General features: G+C 40.8%; 1 protein-coding gene across 1 annotated transcript in view; it reads right to left on the bottom strand.

Moving 5' to 3' along the window:
* Positions 1 to 3214: 3214 nt before the first annotated feature.
* Positions 3215 to 26325, bottom strand: part of RASGEF1B (RasGEF domain family member 1B) — a 31863-nt gene continuing 8752 nt past the window's right edge. Inside the window, exons 2-14 of the mRNA XM_041468324.1 lie at positions 23392 to 23574; positions 21836 to 21958; positions 20926 to 21063; positions 18138 to 18353; positions 17964 to 18038; positions 16570 to 16665; positions 15884 to 15986; positions 15116 to 15195; positions 14621 to 14716; positions 13098 to 13193; positions 11742 to 11865; positions 11029 to 11101; positions 3215 to 10213 (exon numbers count right to left, since the gene is read on the bottom strand). Of these exons, the coding sequence (XP_041324258.1) occupies positions 10189 to 10213; positions 11029 to 11101; positions 11742 to 11865; positions 13098 to 13193; positions 14621 to 14716; positions 15116 to 15195; positions 15884 to 15986; positions 16570 to 16665; positions 17964 to 18038; positions 18138 to 18353; positions 20926 to 21063; positions 21836 to 21958; positions 23392 to 23568 (1422 nt within the window). The 5' untranslated portion in view covers positions 23569 to 23574 and the 3' untranslated portion in view covers positions 3215 to 10188. The remainder of the gene's footprint in view (positions 10214 to 11028; positions 11102 to 11741; positions 11866 to 13097; positions 13194 to 14620; positions 14717 to 15115; positions 15196 to 15883; positions 15987 to 16569; positions 16666 to 17963; positions 18039 to 18137; positions 18354 to 20925; positions 21064 to 21835; positions 21959 to 23391; positions 23575 to 26325) is intronic.

Below are 26325 nucleotides of genomic sequence, written 5' to 3'. Positions count from 1 at the left end.
GTAGGTTTGGGAAAAATTAGGGGTCTTTGGTCAAGAAAAATTAGAACTTCATTTGATAGAATTTAGCTTGAAAATTTGGAAAGCCTGCAACTTATTTTGGTGTTATTGTGAAAGAAAAAGCTGTGCAATCATATCACACAAGGCCTATATCCCATAATAACCATTGTCCTATTTGCAAACTGCAGGGGCAGCAATAAACCTGTGAAGCACAACAGGGGTGGCCTGTTGTTAATCCTTTCCATTTGTACTGTTGTCTTAGAGAGAAATAGATGAGACATTTATTGCCATGAAGTGTTGAGGAGCAGGAGCTTGAAAACATGGGGATTTAGATTGTACCCTTCTGCTGCTTTCATGTTTTGTAGCAGAATAAAATTGATGGTGTTAAATGTTGCTTTTTAGGTAGAAATCAAACAGGAATTAGAATATAACAGTGCTTCTGCTTCTTTCGTGCCTTGGGAAATATTTCTTTATTTTAAGAATTTTGCTCTTAATTTTGTGACTAGTTTGTTGAATTGGTAATCTAGAAGAGGGACTTCAAACACAACACAGTCTCACTTGCCCACCCTACTTCCAGAAAGAGTGTTTTGTTTGGGGTTGATCCCTTCTTCCCTTCCACCTCAAATAAAAGTTTTTGGTGTTTTTTTTTTTTTTTTATTGTGGATGTGCGGTTGTTCTTGTGGTTTTGGCTCATATAGTAACATAATTAAAAATCAAACAATTAGAAAAACATTGTTTGAAACCTAAAGCACATCAATAATCTAAGCTCCACTGCTATCAAGGAAAAAAAAAAAAAGCAAGCATGTTTTTAGTGAAAGGTTTTGGAAGCTGTCATGCTGGCTTTGTGAGTTTGCCACCCAGCACCCCTGTCTGCACAGAACTGTAAATAAATGTCTCAAGTCTGTGAATTGGCCTCTTGCACATTGGGTGAGAGAAGCATTTTTGGGACAACACCCTCAGCAAGAGGTGGTGCTGCAGTCCTGGCCTGAGGCTGGGATCACAACAGTGGTTGATCAGGAGGCAGCAGATAACAAGAGAGATCCTGCTTTTCTTTCTGTCCCCATTTGCAAGAAAAAATCTTTCTCCTCAACCTTGTGGGAAAAATAGCTTCTCATCCCGCTAAAATGGTCACTGGGCAAAGTTCACCAAATTTTACTGCCTCTCTTTACAACTGATTGACAGGTTGAATGTTGCTAGGATGTCTTCAGCAGCCTCTTCATGCAGATATGATAACAAAGATTATGGCATACAAAAGAGGAACTCTATGAGAGAAATGGCATTGCTTCTTAATTCCCAAACAGAAACCAGTCTTTAGATTACATGGAAGAATAGATGGTGTTAGGATTCAGTTGTGACCTAGTACACTTTGAAAAGACACTCGTATTTTTTCTAGTTCAACTATCACATATCACATTTCAAAGCATCTTGCTATTGTGGTTACTTTTTGCTCGCAAACCTTTTCTGGTGTTGACCCAGGTCTCATCCTTACATTGAAAAAGTTCTCCTGTGGGACTGCCCATCAAGTCATAAGTTTGAGCAGGCAGGTTAAACAGCCACAGCACTGCTTCCGAGCACTCCCTTTTCCTGGGCACTCTCCAAAGAGATCCATCTCAGTTCAACATCACAGGTGGTGGAAATATAGTCCTGCACTGTGAGATGAAAGCTCACCAGGAGGGCCTGAGGATCATCCCTGCCTCAAGGGTGTTGAGGCCTGGAAAGAAACCTTACAGCTCCCTTTGTACTTTTCCTCCCTGTCACTTTTTGCCTCTTTTAATTTCTTTTCCCAGCTGCTCGTCTCAGTGCTACATTTCAGTTTTCTGTTCGGTGCAGACATCTGGTGGTTGAGCTGGTGATGGCAGCCGAACAAGGGAAGCCAAACAAGGGAGGGCTGCAGGGTCTTTTTTCCTTATACTGTGGCACAGTGATAGGAAAAACAAATTCTGCTTACGCAGCAAGGATTTATTTTCAGTTTAGTTTCCCTTTTACCTTGTTACTAATTTTCTCCCCTCATCAAGCCTCAGGGACCTGCTGGCCCTGGGTGTTTAGAAGAAGGGGCAGACTGTGCCCAACAGATTGCAAGTCACTTCTGCAGTGCAAGTGTGCTCAGAGCAGGAGAGGAGGCTCTTCCAGCAGAGCAAGTGACACCTCCCCAGGCAGAATCTGCTACACAGATGCTCCACAGTGCAAAGAATAGCTTCAGTCAGTTCTGCCAGCTACAGATAACTGCACCCCAATCCTCCCTGAGACAGCCAGGAGCAGTTGGAAGCAGGAATATTTCCAGACAATGTGTGTGGTCCTTTCCAGACCACCTCCATCTGCCTGTAGTCTCCAGCCCCTCTTTTTCTGGGATGTATTTTGTGTATACTTTGGCTCTGTAGTGCAAGAAGAGAAAGGAGCTACACTTCACTTTGTTTTAGTACGTGCTGAAGAACTGCTTACTTAAGACACAGATCCTTCAGTGTATGACACATCTGGAAAGTCATTCAAGCTCCCCCACTGAGATACAGTGCACTAGAACACATATTTATTCTATAAATTGAAAGAAATATGTAGGGTCAGGGACTACTTCATATTCCATCTACTAAATGCGGGATCAACCCTCATTTTACCTTTTCCAGGAAGCACAGCAAAGAGTGAGATCACTTCACCTGAGAGGAGATGAAGTGCTGGAGGTGCCTGGTTCTTTCCAGTGTCTTAATCTACATGTGCAACAACCTGGATTGTAGGTGTGACATCAGGTGAATCTCAGTATACAAAGCTCTTTTGCCCAAAGAGCCCAAGGCAAATGTAACTTGACACAAAAGACTGGTCTCAAGAATGAGCAGATACTCCCTACCTCTGGCTCTGGTCTGTCTCTATCTCTGTTCAGTGTTTCTTCAAAACCTAATGTGTTTCCAAGACAAGCAATTTCCTCAACTTCAGATAACTGTTTTAAGGCCATTTTGCTTTCAAATGTTTGCTGCTGGAAAAGCAGGAGCCAGCCTGTTGCCATGAGCTTACCTACATTATATAATTTGTTCTATAACCAAGCAAATTCCAAATTGTAAACTCGATGGCTCGTCTGCTTACAGGAGTTTGCGGAAGCAATGTGATATCAAACTGATAAATGAACAGACTGAGAAAAGCAGCAAGAATGTGATTGAAATAACATGCAAGAGACAGCACTTAGAACCAATGTTTTTGCATTTGACCAATGACAAGCCTGGGAGAAAGGGGAGAGAGGGAGAATAAATTTATTCATAACCATTTTAATATGCTCATTGGGTTCATTCCCCAAGTACTTGAGTATTTGTTTCCAAAAATTAAATGAGTGCATGATGGCAGACTTGTTGTTTTTTTCTTTACAAAAAACCCTAGAGTTCTTTTTGGGGTTTGCATGTCCCCATCTGCAGTTAAGAGGAAAAAAAGGAATTACAAGAGAACATTTATGTTGAATCATATACCATACATGGCAAATCCCGAGAGAAACATTCAAAGAGTGTAATCTTGACTCAGTAGGACCTAAAATTACAAGGAGATAATTCTGATCATGCTCTCAATGCTCTTCATTCTGCATTTTACTCCATCTCAATCTCAAAATACCTGAACACTTTTCAGTTGGGCATTAAGCAAGATAACATCTGTGCTGAATCTCATTTCCTTTATTCCAAAGAAACCAGCTTTCCAGGTGGTTCAAACCAGGATGTAGTGCCCTACCTGAATCACTGCTTGCTTTTAGCTTTATTTCAATTACAAGGTAGCTATTTCAGGGAAAAAGCTGAGAGAAATGAAGTTGGGCAGGAAATATGCCCCAATAAAATTCATTATGATGCTTAATTCTCATTGGCTTCACACCACATGTTGGCAGAAGTTGAAGAGTGTGGAGATAAAGCAGTTGCTGGCTTCTGGGTATGGTCACAATCCTAACACATTTTTTCTTGGGAACTTTCATTCAATTTTCCTCATCCCATCCCACCCGGCTCTCTGGATTTGTTTCATTTGTATCACAAGAGGGCACCCTGCATCAGACTAAAGTTTCCCCTCCACATCTTGAAAGGCATTAGCTGAAAGCAGGAAAGTTCATGGACTGAAAGGGCTCACAGGAGAGGGGCACTGGAGGAACAGCCAGAGGGACCAGCCGGCTGCACCTGCAATGTCAGTGTCCTCTCCTTGCGTAGGAGGGACAAACACCCACCCTCCTCTCCTGCCACACAGAACAGGACCTCTGCAATTTTTAAAACCCAATTCAAAAGTAGCAGTCTACAGATAAGGGATTTAAACAGGACAGCCACGTAACACTTAACTGAAAAGCCTCTCTCAGTCATGCTGGATAGCTGGAGTGCCTTCTTCACTTCTTTTTACTGAAAGCCAGCTAACTACTGACATACCAACTGGCACTCTTCACAAGACATTGTGTAGCTATGACTTCCCATGGCAGCTAATAAAAAGGAAGGAGTTTTCTTCTTTGAGAAGAAAAGCAGCATTTAAATAATCCAATCAAGTATGCCACTATTATATGAAATGAAATTTGTATAGACAAATATATGGACTTAAATAAATTCCCAGTTCACTTCTAAAGGTGGTGAATGACTGTTTCTTAAGTATAACAAACACCTGATGGAACATCAAAAATACTGTACTGTGTCCTGAAAGTCTGTATTATGAAAGCAACCATCTGGGATAAATCTGAATTGGATTTTGTATGAGGAAAGAAAAATTTTATCTGTTAAAAAGGTAACACTGTGATGCACTGCTCTCATACACTTACCTTCTTCAAACATAATCTACTAATGACATACTCTTTGAACATTGCTCCACAATATATTTTCATTAATCTTTTGTGAAAAACATCTCAACATGTATTGCAATTTTAAGTTCTCACTAAACCTGTTGAAACAGAAATTCACAGATCAGGTCTCCTTAGTGCTCAACCCTCCAAACTCAGCTTGGATCTTCACATGAGACCTGTTCTCTGTGAGGTTGCTTGAGAGTGTGTAATGCTGTAGGCACTTTTTAATGGAGGGGAAACAGCCTCTGAATACCAGTTCTGCTGGTTATCAAACTGAGTCACACAGGGATCAAGGAGCATCACCTGCTGCTTCCTCTAGGCCTGATCGTGAACTGCCAAACAAAAAGAAGTACCAAAAGAATTGTATATTTGCCCAAACAGAAATTAAGGAGAAACAGTAATGTTCTTCATTGTTAGCATCAGAATAGATTGTTACCTTAGCAACAGCAGTAGGAAGAAACACATTGTGTGTAGACAATACTTGTTTTACCTCATGTTTCACATGCCACTTTTCTAAACTTTTCTTACTAATTGCTTGATATTTTTTGTAAACTGCTGTCATCCTTCTAGGTTACTCTTGTTTGCATTGGAGGCTATCTTCTCTAAACTCTGACTCTAAACCTCTGACTCCCTTTACAAGAGAATCACTGTGGGATTTCTGAGTGGAGCTTCGTAGGCAGCAAACCTGAAATTCAACATATGCAAGTCAAACAAATTACTGTAATTTAAACGTTTACTGCTTGCACTTCCTTCTATCCAATACTGCTGGCTACAATTATGTGCTATGCCTCAGGAAAGGGGTGCCAATTCATTTCTTACCAGATTCTCTTTTCTATTACTCTATAGATCCTCTTCTATTTTTTTTAATGGAAAAGCAGAATTCAACTCCTCTGAACTGTCTGGAGGAGAAAAGGGACAAGGGAAAGTCTAACTCCTTCTGAAATAATTTTCTCCCAGCCCTAATTATTTCTGGCTTCCTACATATACCTTTCTCCCAAGAAAAACTCATTTAAAAAGCAGTGAGGCATTCTATACATAAATGCTATTGAGTTATCAGACAATAAAGACTCATTAATTCCAGGAAAGTTATTTAAGCTTTTGACCACTAGGCCAGACTTGGGGGCCTGCAGAAAATCCTGCTGTAACACCAACAGATATTTTGCTTGGTTTATTATTTGCTGGAATACACTGGCTCCAGATGCTGCTTTCCCCTGCAGCTGGAAGTCCACCTAAGAATCATTTCCCCTACCAGCCTCTGGACTTCACAAGACAGAGGAGAAAAGCACTACAAGAAAGCAGATAATCTGGCCCCACAGAATCACTGGCACCCAGACTTCTTTGGCTACATAAATAGCTGATAAAAACCAGCTGCTTTATTCACATTATCTTCTGCATTTTTCTTCCTGAAAAGTAATCTCTGTGAAAGGAGGACACTGTATTTACTTGGCTTACAGTGAGATCTCCTTTTGGGTCACACTGTAAATAAAACTTTCTAATGACGGAGAAAGAAAAAAATCATATTCCACAAGAGCTTTATGCAGCACAGTGTAAGGGTGATGAAGTGTCAGTGGGTACCAAATGATGCCCTTGCTGGCACCAAACCCTCACTGAACTTTATCAGATCTTGGAGTATGAAGTGTCAGCTTAGCACATGCCTTCCCTTCAAGCAGGAAAAATCTGCTACCGACATTAGACAGAGGAGCTGAGAGAAAAAGCAGACACTGGTGCACTAAGAAAGGATTATTCTTCTTTTCCAGCAAAAATACTGCAGAAAGCCCACAAAGGAGTATGCTACACACATGTAGTAAGTGTAAGTGTAGTGGTTTTGGTTTGCTAATTTGAGATTTTCGGCTAACACGCTAATTAACGTAGTGGGTTTAATGCTGGCTAAATGCCAGTGCACTTATTCGAATGATTTTTTTTTGTTTTTGTTTTTGTTTGGGTTTTTTTTGTTGTTGTTTTTGTTTTTGCTGTGAGATAGGAATTAGGAGGACAGCAAAGCAGGCTTAAAACTTTAAAGGGTATAAAGAAAACTTTATTAATAGAAAAGAATGAATAATAAAAATTAAAATAAAACTTTTAGAACACTTTTTTTTCCTCCTATACTTTTAATTGATAATGTAAAGAGACAAAATTTGAGACTTCTAGTTAGTGTACTATTTTCAGAATAGTTTTCTTTTAGTTTTTTTAGGGAGAGGGGTGTCTCTTGATATGCTATGGAGACTTTTCTAGAAGAAATAGATTTCTTGTGGTTTTAATGTCATAGCAAATTAGCTGCTTGGAAAAGGAAAATTTGCAGTGTGAAAGTTTTTTATGCTTTATAGTTGTCTTATATGTTTTTATGTGTTGTTTTTATAGGTTATGTAAACTTATGGGGTACTATTTCAAGGATGAGCTGTTCTAGCATAATAGTTCATCTATCTCTGAGAAACAGAGATTTTCTTTTTTTATTTTTGGGGCAAGGTTTTTTATTTCTCTTTTTTTTTTTTGTTTAAGCTCCTTTTTAGACTGTAATTACTTTAACATCTGTTTGTTTCAGCACTAGTGCTTTACTTATAGCTGTAGCTAGACTGTTACATTGCTCTAATGCATTTTATAAGAAAAAGAGTTTGATATGTCTATTATATTTTTACTATAGCTTTGTAAGAGAATTTTAGCTTAAGACTAAAGCATCTTTTTATTTTCCTCTTATTTGGGATTTTTATTTTTTTTTATTAACTGCAGTGTTTGTGTTGTTTTCAATGTGTGGTTTTTTTTTTTTCCTTACTTACATATAAGGAAAGTCTCCCAGAATGCTAGGGAATATTCCCTTGAGTAGCAGAAGTCTTGGAAAATGAATGGTGTTTTGCCTAATGGCCTGTTTGCCTGTTTTAGTGCTAGATCAAGTAACAGTTTCAGCTCTGTCAAGAACATCTGTCTGGGAAGGCTGACAAAATGCAACACAAATGAAAAATATCCACGTGGATGTAAAGGTTCCTACTTGTTCTTCCAGAGATGACAGCTGTAGATAGGCTCTTGCACATTTTTGCATTCATCTGACTGTTCTTTTCATGGTGACGCCATCAAGATTTTTCCAAACGGGAAAGCAGGGAAATAGCTGGGTGGCAAGGACAGGTATTGCTCTTGTGGGCTTAGCCAGACATCTATAGACTCTTTTGAATAAATTGGTTCACACAGGTCTGTAAGAGGCAGAGTTTTTGTCTCTGCACCACCAGAAGAAAGCGCACCACAAAGAAATAAGTAATGTTTGAGCCATTTGTACAGGAGACATCGTTGTCCCCTCTGCCCCCATTAAGCACTGAGCATCTGTCAGCACTGAGCTGTGATTTTCAGTCCTGCCTGAACACTCAGTTTGTAGAGTTAACGAGTTCTTGTGACTCCTCATTTCTGGGAGTCTGTGATGTTTCCTTTGGGAGCTGCTTGACCATGGAAGAATCAGTCCTTTTCTCTCCCTTTGCTATGGACAGGTGTGAATGGTGCTTTCCACATCAGCAGTTCAACAGCCTGACATAGCTTGGGATGCTCAAAATTAAAGCCCAGCATGGTCTGGCTGCACCAAATTATGGAGAAGAGGGCACAGAGCATGGCAAGGCTCTAACATCAAACACTGAGTTAAATAACGGCTGAAGGAGCAGCTCTGGCTTGCCAGAGGTTTGGGATTTGCATTCCCCTCTCATGCACCAGACATAAGCCTCATGAAGCCCTTAACACCAGGGGAGGCATGTAGAGGGGAGGATAGGAAAGATCTCACCTGATGAAAGCTGGGAGGCAAGGCTATGCACAGCAGAAGCAGTTTTCTCCTTTCCAAGAGTTGGCCTCTTGTTCCTCCTTTCCCCTAACACAGGGAATGGGAAAGGAGGAGAGGAAACCTTCTCTCTCAGGGCTTGAGGCCCTGGTGAGAAGGGAATTCCTTGTGGAATATGTAACTCAGAGACTTCCAGTACCTTGTTTCAGCAAACAGGCTGTAGTTAAGGACAGTATCCCCATTAACAAAGGCTACCTCAACATGTTACTATGGAATTCAAAATAAAAATGTATGCCTGAAAAGGTACAGACAGAACATAAAAACCTCCTTACCTGAAAACTCAAGAGATGCAGTGCAACAAATAAATATATTTATTCTTATTTTTTCCTTTTTTTTTTTTTTAACAACAGCAGCAGAATCATTGCAAATAGGGTTTTTTTTTTTTGCCAAGTATGTAGTTTGCTTATTGATTTTTGCATCCAGGGTGATCTATAGCTACAGCTTAGTTTTGTATTTCTTTTTCAATCAGGTTCCTCCTAGGATAGAGTGACTAAGTATTCACAGCTACTAAAAATGTATTAAGTGTGTAACACAGTGAACTACTTCACAGTCATAAACATAATCCCTAAAGCAAACACACAGGAAGACTGTTTTGTTCATAGCTGGAGCTGAGAAGAAGCCTCTTTTTTTTTCTTTTTGGCCTCTTGCTGTTTCAGTCAAAGTGGATTGTGTTCTCCACTGTTACCCTTTCAAAAAAAAAAAAGGTAGCTACAAAAATTACTTAATAAAAACATACTCTCATATTTCAACAGTTTTTATGCCAGTTTCTCAATGACTATTCTAGAAAAGTCAGCTTGTTCAACCTAATATAAGAAGGTCAAGTATGGAAAATCAAGATTAAGAAAATCTCACAGTAATAACTGTGTCTGTAGCATGTAGTGGTTAGTTGTAAAGAAGTGAACAAAAGAAAAAGCCTCCCCTAGAAGTTGTGGAGCTACATAGCTACTATCTTTTTATAGGTGTATTTTCTACCACAGCCTTTTTATTACTTTATATTTTTTAAATAACTTAAAATAATAATGAGTTTGCCTGCCCGCAGCCAACTCAAAAACACATTGGAAAAAGACAAAAAACCCAACCACCATTACAGTGGTAGGCAGAAATTCTCCTCAGCAGCCAATTTTTGTGTCCAGTCCTTTCCCTTCTTAGCAATCCCAAACTTCTGGGATATATTCAGCTTAATAGGAATGACAGCTCTTCAATGCAGACTTGGGTTTCACCAAAAGGAATGGTGAACATTTCTCCCCTGTAACCTCCTGCGAGTCCTTCTAGCAGCTCTGCAGAGTCCTTGTAGCAGCAAGCTGCAGCAGAAGGAAAGGAAAGAATATTCCATCCAGGTGTGAAATGATTCACAGGCACCATCTGAGATCTTCAAAGGATTCTCAATCAATACTTCACCCTGAATCCCAGATGAGTGGGCTGTGATTTTGTCTCATCTGTCAGATGGGAGAAGCTGCCTGTTTGTTCTTGAATTAACTTCTTTCATCTCTGCTGCCACAATACTGCAACTGACTGCACATCTTTCATCATTCTGAGCACCACTCAGTGCACAGAAAAATAAACCAAGCCACGGCCCTTGGCAATCCATGTAACACAGCAACAGCAGACGTGGTGTGCTCTAGACTCTGCCCAGAAGTGTTGACCTGAAAGGCAGAGGGAAATGCAAATGGGTAAAGGCAAGCATCAGAATGATGTAAATCTTCTCAGACAGAGTGACTATCATAAGGAAGCTGTGAAACTGAGATTCCAGTTACTACAGGTTTTCATCTTGTCACCACGGGTAACGTGGAATGTCTGTGCCCTGATGTAACTCTCTTCCTGTCTTCTCCTCAAAATGAGTGGAATCAATCAGATGGAATTGTTACATCCCCTGCCTCAACGGTTCATGTATCCCAACACAATTAGTAAAATCAAAGAGCTGGTGAGGCTGCATTCTAATAGCAGTAGAAGAAAAGCCAAAAATATGACTTTGCTGAATATTTTTACCCAGCCTGAACTCTAAATTGTTAACTGGTTTCATTTATGCATTTGCCCCAGAGTTATCTTTAGGCAAACCTCAGCCCTGTCTCAAAGGCTGGTGCAGAAAGGGATGCAGAAGCTGTGAAAACATCTGTGTGGAATCCAGAGCGCTCTGTATAGTACTCGTGGAGAAGTGAGGATTTCTTGAGAGTTTAAAAAGTACTTTCTTCCTTCACTGAGTAATACAAGGAATTAAAATACAAAATTACTTATTCTAATTTCCATTTCCTAAGGGAAAGAAGGACAGAGAGGTTTTAAGATAAAGACTGATTGTTCTGTTTTTTCCAGGAGTCCAAGAGATTGGGGTGGGGGGGGATTTACAACCATGCTGTACCCCATCTGTTGACACATGTAACACTCCATTTGGTTTTAACTGCTTGATGCTTGCTCTGTATCCCATTCTATTTATTTATTGATCCGGGTAACCTCTGACACAAACCTTAGTGTCTTCCATCTGTCCTTTTCAATGTGGTTCTCAGGACCTTCACTTTCATAGGAAGCCAAGTAAAGTGCTGCAATCAGAAGCAAATACATTATGTTAGGCCTACAGGCATTTTAAAATTTGCTCTCCCTGCAAAGCAGACTGAGTTAAATGAAGCAGGAATGTATTATCCATCCCTCAGTTTAGGGCTTCAGAATCCCATTAGGAAGTACAGCATTGCTTATAATTGCACCCAGACAATGCTAACAAACTGTGCCTGAGAACAAAGACTACCCTGAGGGGGGAAAAACCAACCAGCGGAAACTCAAAAGCATGAGGAGAAGAAAGCACTCAAGAGAAAATAAAATGAGCCCAGGGACATGGTGCTTTGTAAGTAGCCAGTGAAGTCCCTATTTTCTTCCTTAAGCAGCACCCTTTAGTGCAAAGTATCCTGAAAGTCCACATAAATACATTTCATGTGACATTTACAGGGACCATATCACATTAGTTCATTCTATTTCAGAACCAATGTTGATCCTCACAGACTATGTGCACATAAAAGAAAAATCTTATATTCTCTGTCATTTGTAAGGGAGGAACATTTTTCACTTGCCAGACAGAGATGTCCTCAGGACAGTCTTTCCTTACTGTGAGGAAGCCACAAATTAAAACAGAAAGAGTTTAAGCAGTAGCCAGTGACACCACCCCAGCAGAAGTCCAGAGCTCCTTACCATCATCACTGAAGACTGGGACAGAGAGCAAGTACTGCAGAATCTTCCAATCCCTTTCAAAAGGACACTCCACTTGCTTCCATGTCATAAATTCACTGACTTGTTTTGCCAATTCCCAAAATTTCTGTCAGAATACAAAGCAGAAGAGGTGCTATATATTGAACAGCACTGCTTACCCCAAACATTTTTTTAAAAAGAGGGAAAAATCTGGGAGACCAAGGCTTCGATTGTCCTTGGCTTTTAACATAGAATGGAGCATGATCTCAGCTGAATTGATCAACAACTCAGCTTCTAACTTTTGTGTTCCTGTTTCAAGCTATGGTAACTTCCCACTTCCTCACCTTGCTAAAATTGCTGTTGTGAATACAAATACAGTAGATCATTAAGTGCACTTAATTTTTCTTTTCAAGGAGCTGGTAACACTCCTTATGCCCAAATTTTAACTTCGTTGATGCTCACACTTTTTCTTTTGTAATTTAAATACATAGTGATTTTCACATCACATGCTTAATACTGACATTTCAAAATCCAGATGTTTCCTGTCAGTTACCAAATATGAAACACTCTATTTTCTTCCTGGAAATGTATGCCAAAAACAAACATTCCCCATGTAGTGTGCTGATGCCATTATTTGATAAGTTCTTTCAATTAAAGTTTAACATGCCACAAGTGCACATGGATTCCTTGAGCAAAAGGGTATTCCAGGTGATTGCACAGCCTAGTTTTAGAACCTTTAGGCTAATTCAGGCCTATGACTACAACTGAAATGTACTGCACTTTTGTGTGGATGACCCTGGCTTCCTGAAAACTGAAAGTACCAGGAAACAAATCATTGGTAACTCACCCTGTGTATGACAACAAGCATGAAATCAGAGGCAGAAAAACTACTGGAAGACAAGAGAGTCAAAACTCCCTTGGTGCTGCACTATCACATATTTCTTCAGCGACAATCTGGGACTTACATGCATGAAAATGCTGCCTATATATCTTGATAAAGGAAGAACTTGCTTTTCATGTGAGGAATTAAAAGACAAAGCCCTAAAATACTAATCTAAACATTTCGTCATTAACTATAAAAACCTGTGAATTGAAATGTTGAGATGAATTTGAGCATGGGGAAGAAGTTCTTTTTTCCCCCTCACTAAAGAAACTGGGAATATTGAAAGTTTCTATAAACACTCCATCTTTGATAAAACTTCCATATTGCTTTTTCAATACAGCAATAACAGATATACTCAAATTCCAGTCTATGTTTGCTCTCCCAGAACCCAGTGGAAATTAAACAGTGATCTGTGCTTCAGTTTTCTGTTAAAGGGGCTGACCCTGCATTAAAACCCCACTCAGTGCTCCACTTACCTCAAAATTGATGTGACCATTGGGAAGGCGATTGGCAGAACCCTCATTGAGGAAGTAAATATCTTTGATCAAGAGGCTGAAGAAAGGTATCACGATCTAGGAAGAGAGCAGCATTGTTATCAGTCTGCTTCTGAATCAAGACACAATGGTCTACAGAGAAAAATGAAAGGAAGTCAGGTGACACAGAAGGTAAGCACAATACAGAAGGACTAAGGATTCTACATCTTTACACAACAACTGCGCATTCACTACATTTTAAAATACAAGTCTCTTCACAAAGTCCTCCATTCCTATGTCATGTCCTTATGATTTTTCATTTTTTCCTTCTTCCTTGCAGATTCCAGAAGATAAATGGTCAGAGACACCTACTTCTTACATGTAATTCCTGCAGGGTATCTCATAGTGTATCTTTCCCTCTTGACAGGACTTGCTTGGTAAACAAGGGGAGATGCACATTGAAGCACAGCAGGGAATATTGGGGTAGCAGCACAAATGGTTTGAGCTACAATTCCCTGAGCTCATGCAAGTCATGGAACCTTGGTACTTATTGGCTTAAAATTAAGCATTTCCTGCCAACTGAACAAAGTATTTTCTTTGGAGAATGCTGGAGAATTTTACTTAAAATGGTTCTATTTTAATTTTCATCCTATGGAAGTTTTCACAGCTACACATACAGCTTGTTACAATTGGGGATAAAACAAATACCACTTATTATTTCCATGGAAAACTTCACTGCACCATATTTCACTATCTTTAGATTTTTTCTTTGAAGTCTTAAAACTGATTTTTCTGTGAAAAGAAGTAAGCCTCTTCCACTTAGACTTCTGGTACTTTGAATGACATGTGAACAGATCCTTAGGACTCAGAAAGACATTCCATGTATAACAACAGTGTAGATCAGTAGACTGCACATGGATTTGCTTAATCTGCCTGGTAGTTTATTCCATTAACTCCGAGATCACGTTTATTCAACACAGCATGAAGTTGTAATATCATAAGGAGTTGATGAGCAATTGCTTCCAAGTGGGGAGCAGCTGGCAAGCTATTTGATTTCTTTCCACAAGAACTACCACTGAGATTCTGCATCTAAAGACTATACACAGGAAAGGAACGCCACAGCTCTGTCTAGATTCGAGGTTTAGAATACCTTTTATGAGTAAGTTTTAAAGCCTTTCCACCTTAAGCCATGAATTACTGGAAGTTCAGCACAAGCAGCAGCTTTAAGAACAAATTACTAGCAACCTCCTGTCTGTCCTTAGCCTTTCTGTTTGTGATATGGGTTTGTGAGATAGAGGTGTCTGTCAAACAGAAACAAGCTGAGGCAATGTACTTATTTCACTTAAATAATCAAAGTGATCATTTAATGTTTGGACTTTCAGCCAGCACCAAACTGATCTGGCAGCTTTTTATAAGCTCACCAGGGGTAGAGTTGCTGAGAGTGAGAATTCCATGATAAAGGTTTACCATGCAACTTAACAAGCACATTTCCCTTTTGCCCACTGCCAAGTCATTTGCAAACACACCTTCTCTCTGCTGCTGTGAGCTGTCAGGGACCTCTGAGTGGCTCCACGCAGAGCAGTTCGGTAATTGTAAAAATTGCTGGAAGGGTCCATCTGATGCTGCAAGGCATGAAAAGATGCAAATAATGAATGAGGTACACACAATTCTTTTTCAACTGAGCAACTCTTAAATAGGAAAAGGTCTTCTGAACAGCCCCACAAATGCAGCTTTGTAGAGGACTGAGGTATTGCTCTGTCTGTTCATTTGACCAGAAGAAAACCTTGTTTTTTAAAATGTCCATTCAGCACAACAAGGGACCCAGTACATTCTCTTGGACAAATCACAAACTCATATAGTGCTGCACCTGCATGATCTTTGACAAAAGTCAGCTGGACAAAATCCATTAAGAGCACAAATATACTAAATTAAATGTCATAATTAAGCCAAACTCACATTTTTGAGCAGTTAAAAGTAACAAGGTATTAATAGCCTCCTGTCCAAATATTAGCCAGATTTACCTCAAGAATATCAAATTTGGCTGTCTTCACTTTTGCCCAGGTTTTCTTTAATCGAGACACAGGACTCATGTTCATGCCAGCTTGATATAAGAGAAAGAGATTGTTACAGTATTTAAAAGAAAAAAATGTTTCAGGTAGCTTGGACCAGTACGTATTTATAAAGCAAAGAATCTATTACTGATAACAAGTATTTTCAAAGGAGCTACTCAAGAAATCAGAGTCATTGTTTCCTTCAAATTCCAAAATAACCTTGGAAACAAAATCTTCATCTCTTACAGAATGAAAGCTCTAAAAAAATGCTATGACATTATTTAATGTGGATTTGATAAAACATGTATATACAATAGAAAAGCTCAAATGAGTGTTCTGAACATCATCTCTTACACAATTCATTGAAAACTACACATAACTATGAAGTTCTCACATTTCAAATGAAAAAAGAATCTTCCCAGTATTTTCCTACCAGCTATAAAGAGGTGCGGAATTTTTAAACAACTAGGACATGACAGAAAAGATGGAAGACATTTCAATTCTCCATATTACAGGGAAAGTTACTATTCCAATTTAGCACTGAAGTTGGTTTCAGAAAGTGGGGACTTAGATCTCTGAAGAGTTGCAAAGAAAACTTTGATTTACGCCAACTTTATACTACACAAAACAGTGTTGAGCAGCTTCATGCTGCTGACCAAGCTCAGCAGTAGACTTCTGTGTGAATCTTTTATCCAGATTTAAACAGGGATAAAAAAACATCTCAGTACACATACTTACAAATAATAGCCATTAAGGAATTGAAGTTGCCAATGTTAAAACATTCCCGTGCCACATCGATGAAATATTCTATCACTCTTGCTCTGTGCTTCTTCTTCACAGGCTGCAAGAGATGCATTTGTAGGGTTACATTCAGCAGGAAACAGCACTTGGACACATCCCCAAAGAAATAAGACCCCTGTTAAAAGTCTTTTCCACATGTACCACAGCTTCACACTATCCTTAACATGCAGAGGAAGTTACACTATTTGTGTTCAGAAGCATTCAGGACAGCAAGGACAAACCAGATCCCGGGCAGGCAGAGAGCAAGGACAACAGGCAAAGAGGCTCTGCCAAGAAGAAAGATATGAAGAACAGCAGAGCAGAGTAGAGGGTCAGCCAGAGGAGAGAATGTGCCTCAATTCACAAGGGCCTTCCAGAGAAGAGAACAGCAGGCCAGACATGCTCACGTACCAAGAAGGGCTAACCCAGAATAAATCATCACTGTCACACGAACAAGGCTGAGGAACCAGAATAATGCTAAAAACACTGAACTTATTTCCTCTTCAGACGTGCTCTGACTGCATCCAAATGTCAACAATTACAGAACCAAGCCAATGAAAAGTCCAAAAGGCACCAAACTTGAAAAGGCTTCACAGTTTTAGATAACTAAACAAAACCCTCCAGCACAAAAAGTCCTTGCTCACCATACAGATTTCTGTTGCAACCAAGTAACTGAGCCTGTTAAACCACTCCACATAGGCTTCAAGATTCCGAGTCTTCTTTCCATCTCCGTAGCAGCTCTACAGATAGAAATACAATAGCAACTTTTAGCACCGTTTTAATCTTTTCCCTGGGAGATCTTTTGGCTTTCTGCCTTGCCATTCCCAAACATTGTCAAGTAACCAGGAATAACTCACATCACCCAAAGTGACAAAAAACCTTAGAGGGAAAGCAGCAGTGGTAGTATTCAAGCATGTGTAACTTCCTTCTGAGCTGTGGGTCCAGTAAAGCACTCCAGCACGCACGTGGAATGCTTTAAGTCCTACTGGGATGCTTTAAGGAGCTAAGACAGACTTATGCAAACAATCAGGGATAAACATCTGCATAAAGCTCTCTTGAATGTGCACACTGTTTCAGTCTTTACTCCTATCCCTCTGATAGAGTAGATAAAACATTAGGCTCTCTGCAAGTGCAGCAGGAAAACAGAGGTCAGGCACATTATGTTTGGCTGTTGATGATAAATGGACATACTGCATCCTAAGTTTGGGAGATCAGCTCTACTATTTTGATGGGATTATCCCTTTCCTGAGCAGTGCTATGCTGTATCACCTTGGAATCATTCCCACACCACATCTCAGGGCTGCCTAAAAATGGGTGGACAGCAGTTTCAGTGATCTCTATCTGGAAAAACAATTCCAGAGACCATCTGACTGAACATCAAATTGTAAACTTGCATCATTCTATTCTGTTTGTCAGTTTAAAGATAATTCAAGTTTTAATGGACTGACTCTGTCACAGTTTATTTACAGAGGTTAAGTAATCTTGAAAAATGTAAGAAACTAAGTCATTTTGAAAACAGCACTCAAAGAGATGACAAATCTATCACGGCTGGTTAAAAACACTGCATATTTGTCCTCCATCTCACATAGATCTAGAGCCCTCTGCGGTCTTTTTGTTTTGTCTACTTGCTCTACCTGTAAACTCCCCCGTGTGCCACTTGGCTGCAAAGAGTTCAGTTTACTAAAAAGGAAGAACAGATGTTGAAAATGAATAATGCAGAAGGCAAAGTTAAACTCAGCTTCTTCCAGCTGTAGGCCACATAAATGGCCTGGGGAAAACTTTCACAGGATTAAGTTCTCCCTTTGCTTAAGTCAGAAAACCCAGGAAATGTTTTCATTTAAGTAAATTTGTTGGCTGAGTTCTCAAGCTTCAGGAGTTGTACTCCAGAAAGAAAAAAAAAATTCACAAAATGTTTAATGGGAATACCAAAACTTGTTTTCTACTGGTCCTCATTTATTGCTGAACCTCACTTCCAGCTCATGGTGCACCTGATGGTAAATGATGCATTTCAGAGCTGCTCCAGATCTGCTCCCATTACCTTGTCATTATTCAAAGGATCCTTTTGCACAAACGCCTGGATAAATTCTTCTGGTCCAATATAATTGAGTCTCTCCTAAATAAAGCACAGAAGCAGCCAAGTCATATCCCCTGTTAACCTGCACTTCAAAAAGAGGGGAGGGATGAAGTCATCCCCGGGAGTGTAACAACTCACAAGCTCTATGTGCGTCAGCTGCTGAGCTAACACATAGGGATCATTGCAGACTGTGATTATGTCCCTCTGCATGGACTGGGGCTTGGTCTTCAGGAGCGTGAGGCGATCTGTGGATGTGGTGGCATCAATTTTGGCAAGCACCTCCTCGTACTGGGTCACTGCGGCCAGCTTCCGAATCAGGTTCTGCAGGAGCTGCTGCACGTTCTTCCGGTACATCTGTTTCAACATCAAACAATCAGAAAACACCTCCAAATGTGAGAAGACAGCATTAAAATCTGCATGACACCACAAGAGATGGATGCTGACGTCTGTATTTGTTGTCAAGATAAGCTCTATTATGTGAATTTGTAATATTAGCATCTCATCAGACCAAAAGGAATCCAGCTGAGGGTTTAAGCAGGGATTGTCTCACACTGTCAATATCAACCCAGTTAGCTCAAATAAAAGATCTGTTCAATCCACTCCCTGAAAAGCACCAACCACCACTGGAGGAAATACAAGAAGTAAAAATACTCCATCTTCTCCTGCTGGTGGTCTTAATCACAGAAAAAAACAAAAACGTGGCCATCCAGTGATAAACAAAGGGCCTGCTTCTCTCTGCAGCAAATCATGACCAGTTTCACCAAAGTCAGAGCTCAAACTTGCAGTGAATCTCAGGAAAAGGAGAAGATAATAAAATCACCTCTCTCTTCCTTTGCCTTTGCAGGCCTTTCCAGGTAGTGATTTAAGTTACCAGGAGTGACAATTTAAAGTAGGAGCAGAACTCAACTCTTAAGTAGATAAATCTGTGTAACCAAGGGGGTTACTCTTCCAGATTCCACATATCATCCTCAAGCCATTAAATCAAAGCCTAAGTGGCTTCAAAAAGGATAATCCAAAAACTACTGTCTGCACACTATAGTATGATCAGTCCAAGGCAGCAGTATTTCCTTCATTCTGATGAATTTGGCCTTTTCTCCAAAGATTTTTCCAAATATGCTGTTTTAAAGGAGACATATGTTACTGTGGTGAGAAGTTTGACTCTTACTACCAGCTCTTAAAAGAACTGGAAGTGGAATTCAGGATGTGGAATAAGAAGCTATAAGTAGAACTGTAGTGAACAGGAGTAGGAAACTGCTTCTTTTGTATCCTTTAAGGTAATGACTCACAAAAATCCAAGTGATCTGTGGAAAAGCAAGGTCAAGGAAGTTGCCATTTACTGCTCCAAGCAGTTCACAATAAAACAAGTCAATTTACTGCAGTGCTTGCTTTAACTTTGTCTTTCTAAAGGAAACATCAAAGTCAAAAAAACCTCAAAGCTACAGCTAGAAAGGATTTATAGTTCTCTGAGTAAGACTGCTCCCTTTGCACAGTTTCTAGCAGCTTTGTACATCTGCCTTTCCCTTCAATAGACGATTTCACTGTTTAAACTGTTTGTAGTGCCAGAAACTTCGTTGCAGACAACCCTTCCCTCTTCTCATTTCATTCTTCCATCCACCCGCTCAACTTCCTCCAGGCTAAGCAGCTCTTTTTCTTTGACCAGTGAGTATTTTTCAAGTGGGTGTGAGTCCTCAATTGCAACTACTTTGCCTGGAACTGAACTTCAGTTTCCTACCTTGCTGTGAAGAGTATCTAGAAACAAAGCAACCTGGCACCCCTGGAGTGAGGGCACACCTCTTGCCTCCTCCCAGTCCAAAGCTCCCTGGAGCTATCTTGCAACCTTCAGCGTGCACATCAAATTGTGTCTCTTTTTCGTTTGTATTCCATACCACATCTCACTCTCTTGTCCCATCTTCTTCTGTCCCTCCCCACTTTGACAACATCAAAGCTTCCAAGTTCAGTTTAGGTTTGTTCTTTTCCATGCTTGTGTACAGCCTCTCAAAGCCCTTCTAGGCCTTTGGCAGCACTTTCAGCTTCTCTGAGTCCAGCTTACCTCCACGCCTGTTAATGTGCTGTTTGCTGCCTCATCCACACCATTACTTAAAAGCTTATATAAGGAACACTGATCCCTGAGGAACACTGGAAACACAATGCCATTTAGCAATTCTATTTGTGTTTATAGTTCTTCCAAACGCCACTCCAGTGTCTTTTGCAATGGCAGTATTATGCCAGCTACACAGGATTTACTTACTGAAACCTTGTTAATTCCCTTCCACTAAGTAAATATAACCCTTGGCTTTTGGCCGAGTTTATTTCAGTACTTAAAAGACAAGCAGCAGTTAAGCATCAAAATATTTCATAATATCCATGTGGAACTTCCATCTGAAAAGTGGGATTTTGAGATTTCCTTGTGTGCTCCATCCACAGGAAGGAACAGGACAGACTTCCTCTGAGTTGATACTTTAAGCTCAAGACAATTCTTCCTGGTACCCTTCTCTTTTGGAAATATCTCCCCAAACCTGCTATAACTTTTCCATTGACCTACAGGTCAAAGGCCCAATTCCAGCACACTTTACTCAAGAAATTATCAACACTGATATGGATTTCTCAACTAGCTTCTTGTCCTAGCTAGCTTCTTCCAAGTAAAATGATAAATACTAACACCCACAAAGTTGTGCCTGTCTGCACAAAATGGGATTATGTTATGGGCTTAGAGGTGGAGAGAACCTTGCCGGTGCTTTGGAGAAGATCTGCTTATGCTGTGTGGTTTCATCCTAGGCTTAGGTGCCAGACACAACTTTTTGCCTACTAGCACCTTGGTAATAAGTTTTCCTAAGCACCCAGAGCCACACCATGCTCTTAACAGCAATATCAAAGCAGTAATAGGAATGCCTTTTTATCCAGTAACTTTGTGTGCAGACAAACTTACCTCATCCCCACTGGCTATTCTTTGTGCCAACTCCTTTAAGTTCCTCATCATTCTTTCATCTCGGAAATCATAAGGAAAAGTCTCTGTCCACTCAGTCAACAACTGTAGGATTTTTGGTGCAATTTTCTGGATCCAGTTCTATTTGGAAACAGTAGTGAGGAATGTTACACGTAACAGCAATGCAGGAAATATCTAGCTTAAAGGAAATAGAATTCTGCTCTGCAGGATACTGTGGAGTGTAAGAGTATGGATGTCAGGTGTATTTTAATCTTAACTTCATTCAGCATTGGATTATAGGCCAGAGCCAATGGCCATGGAAGCCAATGAAGAGACTCTCATTGGCTTAGCTGACCTGGAAATTAAGCTTCAGGTGGGTGGAAATGACTCCCCTCGTTATCAGGAGTGCCTCAGTGCAAGGCATTGATTAGTGTTCTTTAACTTATGACTAACCCTCAACAAAGAAAGTGGTAAATTTCAGTTGTGCCACGACCTATGCATGCACTACACCTCATAGGGAGAAACCTGTAAACAGACAGAGAAGGGGTGCTGAGGAGATGTGGGGTCAGAGGCTGCCTTGGGCATAGTGACCACAAAATGATTTTTGATTCTTGGTAAAATAAGGTCAAGGGTCAACAAAACCTCTGCCTTGGACTTTCAGAGGGCAGATTTCCGTCTGTTCAGGTTCACAGAGTCTCTTGGTAAAACAAACAGTGCAGCAGAAGCAGCAGCCCTCATGCAGGACAGGCTGAGCAGTGTGGAAATTCCCCACGAATCTCAGTGAATAAAGGGTAAAATTCTAATTGCTTGCATCAGGTTTTTAATCTGTTCTATCCCTCTGAGGACCCTCTTGAATAGGAGCATTTTGGTTTGGGCAGGGACCTGGGAAGTTCCTGAGAGTGTGGGATCTTACCTTGTCCAGGGCAGGCTCCCTGAGTCTCTGCTGCTCAGTGCACAGCTGGCAGACTTTGGCCATGAGCTCGTAGGGGTGCAGGAAGAGGCGGGAGCTGAGGAGGAAAGTGAAGATGTACGTCCTCTGTGGAAAAGAGGAAGACAGAAAAAAGCATAAATTATCAGCATTTTTTACATTTTCTTGAAATGCCTTGCTGAAAAATCTGCTCCTCGTACTGTACTATCTGCAGAAGAAAACTCTATATGTGGCTGTGCCAAAAGCAATTACTACAGAGGTAAGCATTTAATTTAACATTATCATTGCTCCAGAACCAGTATTATAAGTTTGTGCTCAAGCCAAGTTATGCAACATTAAACCAAAACAAGGCAGGGCAAAGGTAGTTTAGCTCTCCTATTGCACACAGCCTTATTGCAAGCTTATTACCTGAAATTACTCAGAATAAAATTTCAACTCATCTTCTCCAGCCCTACAGTAAACCTTTATCTCCTGGGTGAAAGTGGAGGGAACTACATAGCTTAATTTCACACAGTAAAAATCAGTAACTGATTGTGAGGCTACAAGAAGAGGCTCCTTATTTTGCTTCGATTTTCCATGTATCATGATTTGAACTCATTGTGATATGGATATTCAAAATATCCATTCCACTTTCCACTTTGCCAGTAGTTAAGTATCTATGGCACCCACTCTACAAAGACTCTACAATGTTCTGGCTCTAGAAACTTGGAATAAATCATCATGTTTGACCAACCAGTGTCTATATTGAAGTTTACGCTAAGCATTAAGCACTAGCTTAAGTACTGTTTTGTACTGCTGTTAATTCTGACCCAAGTTAAAAAAGATCCTGTCTTGGAAATGTGTACAGATCTATGATAATAACAGAAGCTGAACATAAGCAGAGTTATATCTTCAGCAGGAGCATGTAGACAAGTAGAGCTACAGTTTCATCATCCACCATTTATCCCCTTTTTGCCACCTTTTGATACCATTCTTTTTTATCTTCTTTTCTAAGAATTATAGAAAATGTCTCAATGCATGGATGTGCCCACACAGGTCAAAAATTCTCAAATGACAAACTTCCTGTTGTCACATCCAGCCTCTGCTGATCCTAAATAGTGTGGTACTAGTTCAGCATTCTGGTTGCTTATTTCAAGTACACATCGACCTCAGGTAAACTATGGGAAACATGCATTAAAAACCACTTGGTTTGGCAATAAATACTTTCATTCTGTCACAATGGTGGTCATGCCTTTCTCTTCAGCTTGCCTGGCAGCATTTTTGAGGGTCAATGGTACACACAGTCCATCAAGCAATAAGCCAGCCTAGGTGTGTGCTTTATAAATGAGTCATCAGGTTGCTCACCTCACAACAGGAGTAATAAAGCATTAGACTTCCTAGACTGGGTGAGTTATTGCAGGATGCACTCAGGTAAAGCACATGTTACACTGCTGGTCAGCCTCCTGTACCCTTTCCTTAGCTATGGATGTGACAAATTCTGCTCCTGCTGCACATGTTTCCCTTTAGGAGACACATCAGGCCTGGCCACACAGCTAACTTACATCAGGATAGTAATCCACATTGGGCACCAAGTGCTGGATCAGAGCTTCCAGAGACCCCGACAGGAGATTGTTGTTGTGGTAGTAGAGCCCTCCACAATTGTCTTCTTTAGTCTGATACAGGTTCCTGTTGTAGCTGCTGCTGTCAAACATCGCTGCAAAGGGAGGTGTCTGTGGCATCTTGCCCTGAAGAGACACACAAAAGAGATAAGGGTTAATTCAGAGAAGGTACAATCTAAGGGGTTTTCTATCTTCCAGAGATAATACAGCACTAGAAAAAAACTCAGTGTCATGCCACGGGTTACTTGCACACAGTGAAGACTGTACTGTTTTCAAGCCTGTGCAGACTCCTCAGGAAAGGGCCAACACAGGCTTTCACCACTGCGTGTCACAATTGCCAGGTGCTTCTTTTATATCTTGCTGTTTCTTTATTAAATGACAGATAAGATGTCCAGGCTAAGAATTAGAAGGAGGTACAAAAATCCTAACAGGCTTTGGGAACTCAGACTTTCTATAACGCTTTTGGGGATGTGGCATAAGGTTCACTTTGGTCAAATTCTGCAAGTAGCTCCCTAAGAGCAGCACCCTGAAGAGGAAGCGGGTTCAGGCTGTCCCAGGCTGACACCCCTCAGTGCCAGTGCAGAAGGAGAGAGACTGAAGTGAAGCCCTGAAAAGGTTATGAGAGAGGACAGTCTCCTTTATGCAACACGACAGCCATGCAACTGCAATCCCAAACCTCCCACTTTCCAACTCCACCCTGGTAAATTGGTGCTTGGTTTTCCCAATAACACTGTGACAGGTGTGACCCAGGCTAAAGCCTGATGCTTCAGTGCATCTGCCTCCACCTACTCTCTGAGTGGCTCTACAGAAATTTGGAAAAAACTTGCCTAGGCATAGTTGCTTACCACTGTTGTCCAAGTTCACCAACGATATAAAAGATGAGATCAGATTCAGAGTTTTGTTAAACCTTCTCCCCAAATTCTGTGAAAATGTGAAAAAATCCAGCCCTGTGTTTCCCAGCTTTAGGAAAAATAAAGCAATTACTCATCAGTCTGCATCTCAGTGCCTGTGGAATCAAAATGTCTTTCCAAGGAAAAGATCAGTCAGTGCTGCAGGCTGTTTAGTCACTCAGAGCAGTGGGTGGGCAGCAAGGGGGCCATGACCACTCAAGGGCTCTTCTGGTAATGCAATATCTGAGAAGGCCAAAAGATAAAATCTCCCTGAGTGCTTGATGCTGAGTTATAAACTCCTTCCTTCTCCCCTCCTTCCCTGCTCTCTGGGAGTAGCAGTTCTTGTCAGTTTAAGGAACTTAGGTTTTATAGCCTCGATGGGAAGCTGAGTCTGTGCCCAGTTTTAACCCCAAACATGCCAGTTTTAACTCTACTGCAGCAGGTACTGGGTGCTGATGGGCATTCAGGGAGAGACAGATAACTGCAAAAGGGGATGGCACTTTGTTTCCAACCCTCTCCACAACTTCAAGGCAAGGGAGATCAGACTGAGAGGACAATATCCACAGGCTGCTGCGCTCATGTGATGACATGTGCATGAGAAAAGCATTAATGCCTTTGAGCCATCATTGTAAGAGCATATGCTGTTTCTTTTCTCTCCATTGTATCAAATCCTACTCGGGAAAAGGCTCTTTAAAGCCACAGACCTCAGGGAACACCAGCCTGTGAAGGCACCCCGTTTTGAGAACAACTAGTGATGTGACAGCCTGGAGATAAATAGAGTGCTGCCATCTGTGTGCTCCCCAGCCCACAATAAAGCACTTTTCAGAGTGAGCTCGGTGGAGATGAGAAGCTATTAAGTTATTAGCCAGATTCCTTAGCTTGGACCTGGAGCACCACACAGACTTGCTGCTGCTGCTGGCAGTGTGTCCAGACAATGGAGACATTCAAACCAGCACAAGCCTGAGTGGTTCAGTAAATAAACAGTAAAAGAAAGCCAAAAACAAAGGCAGAGAAGAGAGAGCCTCCTGGCCTACACGACCTGTGCTAATTCCACCTTGAGAGGTGCCAAAAGATATCAGCATCAAAATAGGAAAGACTGAAAAGTCTCAGTGTCTGAGAAGTGACATCAGACACTCTATGCAGCTGTTCAACCAGCGTTTCAATTCCATTCAGCCCAATGAACTGGGAGAAAAATAAAGTAAATACACATGCCACAGTGTAAAGTGCAGGACTGAACTTAACTGGATTTCTGTGCAAGGGAGTTCAAATTACTGGGCAGGTGAGGTTCAACCCCACCATGGCCATGCTGTGCAGCAATAAAGCATCCTGATGCATAAAGCCTCCTGGTCTTTCAGGTTCCTTGCAAGGCTAACCCAGTTTAAGGAACAAAACTTTACTGAGGAGCTGACAGGAACCTTCTGCAGCATTTCCTAGGTTTTCATACTGTGCATATAAAGCCACAGACTAGAACCAACTCCAAAATATTCTTCAGCCCACTGACAATGAAAAAAGTCCTGTTTGCACCAAAATTCCGAATTTTTTTCAGCTACTGTAGCACAGTTTATTCAGTCAAAATGCAAGTGGTAGTGAACAGACTGTAAATACTGCAACCCACCAAACATGTAGCACTGTGGCTGCAAGGTAATACCCCACAGGGAAGTCAGAAAGGCTAATCTGCATCTGCAAAACAACTTGACATCAATATCAGGACTTGTAAAAAACCAAGGCGAGTAGGTGTTTCAACCCAGATCTCATATTAACCAAACCAGCCTAATTCAGGGTGAGACTGGAATCTGCAGGGGATTTAGCCAGACTAGCCAGCAATTAGTTTTGATTTCATGCAATCCTCACAACACAAACCAGGCAGGTTGAAGCCACAGTCTCCTAGAGCCTCATCAACAGGAAAGAAAAAATGATTAGATGTACTGATTTGTAACCATGAACTAAAATTCTCAAAAGCCTGTCCCAAAGGGTACATACTGTCTCA

Source organism: Pyrgilauda ruficollis, unplaced genomic scaffold, assembly GCF_017590135.1.
Source record: "Pyrgilauda ruficollis isolate IOZ18807 unplaced genomic scaffold, ASM1759013v1 scaffold217, whole genome shotgun sequence".
In the NCBI taxonomy this organism is placed as follows: Eukaryota; Metazoa; Chordata; class Aves; order Passeriformes; family Passeridae; genus Pyrgilauda; species Pyrgilauda ruficollis.
Note: the sequence above shows the minus strand (reverse complement) of the source record. Positions and strands in the feature narration are given on the sequence as shown.